The 4,741-nt window shown below is 62.3% G+C and overlaps 1 protein-coding gene across 1 annotated transcript; it reads left to right on the forward strand.

Annotated features, from left to right (window-relative positions):
• The first annotated feature begins 518 nt into the window (after positions 1–518).
• Positions 519–4,452, forward strand: MEF2B (myocyte enhancer factor 2B). The gene is made up of 8 exons (XM_010725028.3): positions 519–623; positions 774–977; positions 1,044–1,172; positions 1,261–1,426; positions 2,275–2,390; positions 2,844–2,955; positions 3,045–3,138; positions 3,660–4,452. The coding sequence occupies exons 1-8, from the start codon at positions 570–572 to the stop codon at positions 3,976–3,978; spliced, it is 1,194 nt and encodes a 397-aa protein (XP_010723330.1). The 5' UTR covers positions 519–569; the 3' UTR covers positions 3,979–4,452.
• Positions 4,453–4,741: the final 289 nt, after the last annotated feature.

Below are 4,741 nucleotides of genomic sequence, written 5' to 3' on the forward strand. Positions count from 1 at the left end.
AAGCACACACAAAAAAAAAAACCCAAAAGAACACAAAGCCCTGAACCTAAAAATGTCCCTTTTGTCTTATGGAGGATCCTCCCTGCAGCCAACCCGGACTCTTTTGTACCCCCCTCCCCATCAGCCCCCATCCGCTGGTAAAAACCCCCGTGGGGACGAGCACAGGGCGCAGCTTTGGGATGCTGAGGCTGCTCTGTGCGCCCTGCAGCACTCCAAGGACCGTGGGGAGGTGCCATGGGGCTGCGGGACTGTGGGGCTGCCATGGGGTGGGGGGCGATGGAGCCGTCTGAGCAGAGCGGAGAGGGGCTTTTCCCCTTTATCCCAGCAGAGTTTTCCATTTTGGGGGTATTTTTTTCAGGGTTTTTTTTGTTTTGTTTTGTTTTTTTTTTGAAAGTTTGCAGAAAAAATCAGGGAATGCTGCTGGGACCAAAACTTCTTCCAAAAAGCTTTTTTTTTCAGCAGAGTGAATTTTTGGCCTCCGGAACAGTGAGAAAGGTGGGGAGCATGAGGCGGGTGCTCAGGGCTTCTCTCTGTCTCTTTCAGCCTCTCCTTGAGCCAAAGAAGCAAAAATGGGCCGGAAAAAAATCCAGATCAGCCGAATACTGGATCAACGGAACCGGCAGGTGGGGAACGGGGGGGGATGAGGAGCCACGAGGATGGGACGGGACCTGTGGGTGCTCCGAAGCACGGAGGGGTTCGGGTACTGGGGAAAACGAAGCATGATGGGGCTGTGGTGGTGGGTTTGGGGCAGCGCCGTGTCCCCTTTCCCATAGGTGACCTTCACCAAGAGGAAATTCGGGCTGATGAAGAAGGCGTATGAGCTGAGCGTGCTGTGCGACTGCGAGATCGCCCTCATCATCTTCAACAGCACCAACCGCCTCTTCCAGTACGCCAGCACCGACATGGACAAAGTGCTGCTCAAATACACGGAGTACAGCGAACCCCACGAGAGCCGCACCAACTCCGACATCCTCGAGGTAGCGGCGGGGGCTGCGGGGGGCCGGGCAGGGCGGGGGTCCCGCTCATCACCCCGCTCCCTGCAGACGCTGAAGCGCAAAGGGTTGGGGCTGGAGAGCCACGAGCTGGAGCTGGAGGAGGGGCTGGATCCTGGTGAGAAGCTGCGACAGCTGAACGAGGGCATGGACCTGACGGTGGCACGGCCCCGCTTTTACGTGAGTCGCTGCTGCACCCCAGCACGGGGGTACAGGGTGTGTGTTTCCATCCCAAACCCAGAGCCCAGCCCTCTGCTTCACCCCACAGAGCCCGGTGCCGCTGCCCGAGGTTCCCTACGGCAGCTCCCCGCCGAGCAGCAGTGATGGAGCCCTGGGCAGTGCCAGCAGCTCCCCACAGAGCCAGGGCCGCCCGCCCACCTTCAAACCCACAGCACCGAAGCCGTCGGGACGCTCACCGGGACCAATGCCCCCAGGTGGGTCCACACTGCAGGGCTGCAGGTTGGTGGCATCACAGCGAGGACAAGGTCCCACTGATGGAGTCCTCTCAGGGATTTTCCAGGCCGGATGCCACATGCAAAGCTCCTCTCATAGCATCTCCCAGGGGTTTACCGGGAACGGGGCCGGGGTGGGTGCGTGGGCAGGGAGCACAGCCCCAGCTGCAGAAATGCCACCGGCTGCTGCCTCCCTCAGCTGCTTCCTGCACTGCTGAGTCACTGCCACAGGGCACCCAGGTGGCCCCACACAATTTGTACCCGCTGCATCTGAGCTGGGTTCGGGGGGCACTCCATGTCCCATGGGATGGGTGCTGCTGAGTGAGCCCTGGGGCCGAGCAGCAAAAAAGCAGCTGGAAAAAATGATGCCGGGGCTGGACCGGTGGAAATCCCCCCACTGGCTGGGAGGTGGCACAGGGGTGGCGTGCTGGGTGGTTTGGCTGCAAGCGGGATGAGCCGTGGTGCTCCTGGTGCAGGATGCTCAGCATGGCCGGGGCGGTGGCATTGCCCCAGGATGTCCCTGCGGGGCATTGAGCTCAGCCTGCTCCCCGCAGTGGGGTCTGGTTGGGGAGGTTTGCACCCCACTGGTCTCTGGGGCCGGATCCGGCCGCCGCCTTCGTTTCCGCTCGCAGCACACAGCCGTGGCCGCAGCCCAGGTGCAACCAGGGCAGGAAGTGGCTTTGCAGGAGCGCGGCACCGAGCACGCACGCACGAGCGCCCACCAGGGACGAGGACACTGAGGCCACCAACCACAACCTCGGGGACCCCCGAGGACAAGAGCTCTCAGGGTTTCACCTCCCTGAATGCCACCCTCCTGTCCATCTCTCCAGGTATTGGTTATCCCTTGTTCCCTGCTGGCAGCCTGAACCGAGCCTTGGCAACCAAGACCCCACCGCCGCTGTACCTGGGAGCCGATGGGCAGCGCCGGAGTGGCAGCGGTGCAGCAGTGAGTGACACAGGGTGACCCCAGTCCTGTGACACCTGAGGCTGACACGTGGGGACAGTGTTGCTGGGGGAGAACTCAGCCCCAGAGTGGCCTCACAGGTGCAAGACCACAATTCTGCAGCTGCCAGCAGGATGCTCGGTGCCTTTGTCCCCCCCGGGTCCCCTTCCCGGCAGTGGCACAATGGAGGAGGGCAGTGAGGGGTCCCCTGCTTCTACCCAGCCCTCAGCTCTCTGCAGCCAGACACTTCCCAGCAAGTCACCCATGCGTGTGGATATTCCCATTCCAAATCCAGCAAGCAGCTCCTCCAATCTGCTCCCTCCTCCTCTTCCTCATCCAACATCAGGGCATTATTGGGGGGCATGGGAAGGGGTTGTGGATAAAGAGGAGGCATCACAGCTCCCGTGGAGGTTTGGCAGCACAGTGCCTGACCAGGGGCACTCTCATGTTCCACAGCGGCCGCTGTACTCTGGTCTGCAGACCTTGAGCCCAGTGCTCGCCTCGGGCAGCGCCGGCATCCCCAGCCACAGCCTTACTGGTTTTCCCTTCCTCACTCCAGCACAAGCAGGTAAGTCCTGGCCCCACACCCTTGAATGGTTAGGGGGCTCCAGCCACAGCCTCTCAGCTCCTGCTCACTTTCCACCCCCTGCTCGGCAGAGTTCGGGGCTGGCGAGGCCCCACCTCCTCCTGGCTTCCTGCAGCCTGGCCCTCCAGCTCCATGGCAGCCCCCACGGGACATGGCAGCACTGGGGTAAGGACTGCAATCAGGCTGGGGATGGGAGACAGCAGGGGATAGGGTCTGGCACTGGGATGAGGGACAAAGTGAATGCAAATTAGGGTTGAGCCCAATATTTGGATGCTCAAAGCACGGCCCTGCACTATCCAGCTTCACCCCAAACTGGGGTGCATGGGGATGCCCCTGGGAACCCCCCCGCCCGCCACATCCCAGCCAATTCCAGAGCCTATTTAAAGATGGATTTCCCCCAGGGACCTGGTCCCTGCATCCCCCGCTGTCGCACACCAGGCTCCCAGCAGCAGTGCCAGCATGTGAGTGGGTGGCAGCCTGGGAAGAGGGACCTGGGCTGGGGATGTTGTGCCCCCCTCAGCTGCGCTTGGGGGTGAGGAATTGAATGGAGTTGGAACGTGAGATGGGTTGGATGGATCTCAGCTCTTCTTGAGGGGAATGAGGACACACAAATGGCCGCTTCCTATCCCATGGCCCCAGGAATGCTGCATGAAGTGACCTATTCTTACCCTCCCTTCTCCCCCCAGGGCCAGCAGCAGGATTATCCCCACCGAGGACCTGGCCCCCGGCAGCTCCCCGCAGCCCCACACCATCAGCATCAAGTCAGAGCGGGTGTCCCCAGGTCTCGGCTGCCCTTCAGGCACCCCACAGCCCTCCCCGGGCAGCCTGACCTCCCTGAGCGAAGCCCCCCGAGGCGCTGCAGACCTCCAGCCACGAGATGACTACACCAAGGGCTACCCCTACCCTCTGCCTCCCCCCCGGCCGCTGGCGGAGGAGCAGAGGGCCACTGCCACCATCCCGGTCCCCGCACGGCGGGTGCAGGCTGAGGATGCGTGGCAGAGATAGCGAGGCTGCGGGGGTGCAGGGGAGGCAGCCCCCAGCTTTCAACCCCAACCTCAGACCCCCAAGAAGTCCCCAAGCTCTGGGACTTCCCAAGGGGTCCCGTCCCCATGCAGCTGCCAGCAGAGCCCCCTCCCCAACCCGGACACCGCCGCATCCCCCTGCAGCTCTGCCCCCAGCCCCTCTCCTGCAGGGCACGGCGAGGCCAGAACCCCCCCAGGAGAGGTGCAACGTCCAGTGCCGGACACTGTGTGACTGCGTCCGTCCTTCTGTCCCTGCGTGTCCCCACCGAGTGGGAGTGCCTGGGAAGTGCCACGGGGTGGCAGCAGGACTGAAAGCAGCAGCAGCACCGATGGCAGCGGGCCCCATCCTGCAACGACCAGGGAGGGGGGAACAGCCGGGGCAGCGGCCCTGGGACTCTTCTTTTTTTTTATTTATTGCATTCGCGCCAATAAAGAGCTGGGGGTGTCGGGGTGCCTGGTGTGAGCTCCTTGGGGGTGGGATGTGCAGCCCTGCTCGGTGTGGCTAACGATGTGACAGGTCGTTAATGTTCCAAAGGGAAAGCTGGGCCGTGCCCTGGCTTCTTTTGACTCGGCATTTCTGTTTCCTGTGTCCCCTGGCGGCTCAAAGCCACCTCCCCAGGGTCACCAACGTGCAGACGTGGGTGACAACCATGTCACCCCACTCTGACCGCATCTCTGTGTCCGTGGGGCTGAGCCATGCGCCCTGGGGGACCCCAAAAAGATGCTGGTGTGGTTCTCACTCTGCA

Source organism: Meleagris gallopavo, chromosome 30, assembly GCF_000146605.3.
Source record: "Meleagris gallopavo isolate NT-WF06-2002-E0010 breed Aviagen turkey brand Nicholas breeding stock chromosome 30, Turkey_5.1, whole genome shotgun sequence".
Taxonomy (NCBI): domain Eukaryota; kingdom Metazoa; phylum Chordata; class Aves; order Galliformes; family Phasianidae; genus Meleagris; species Meleagris gallopavo.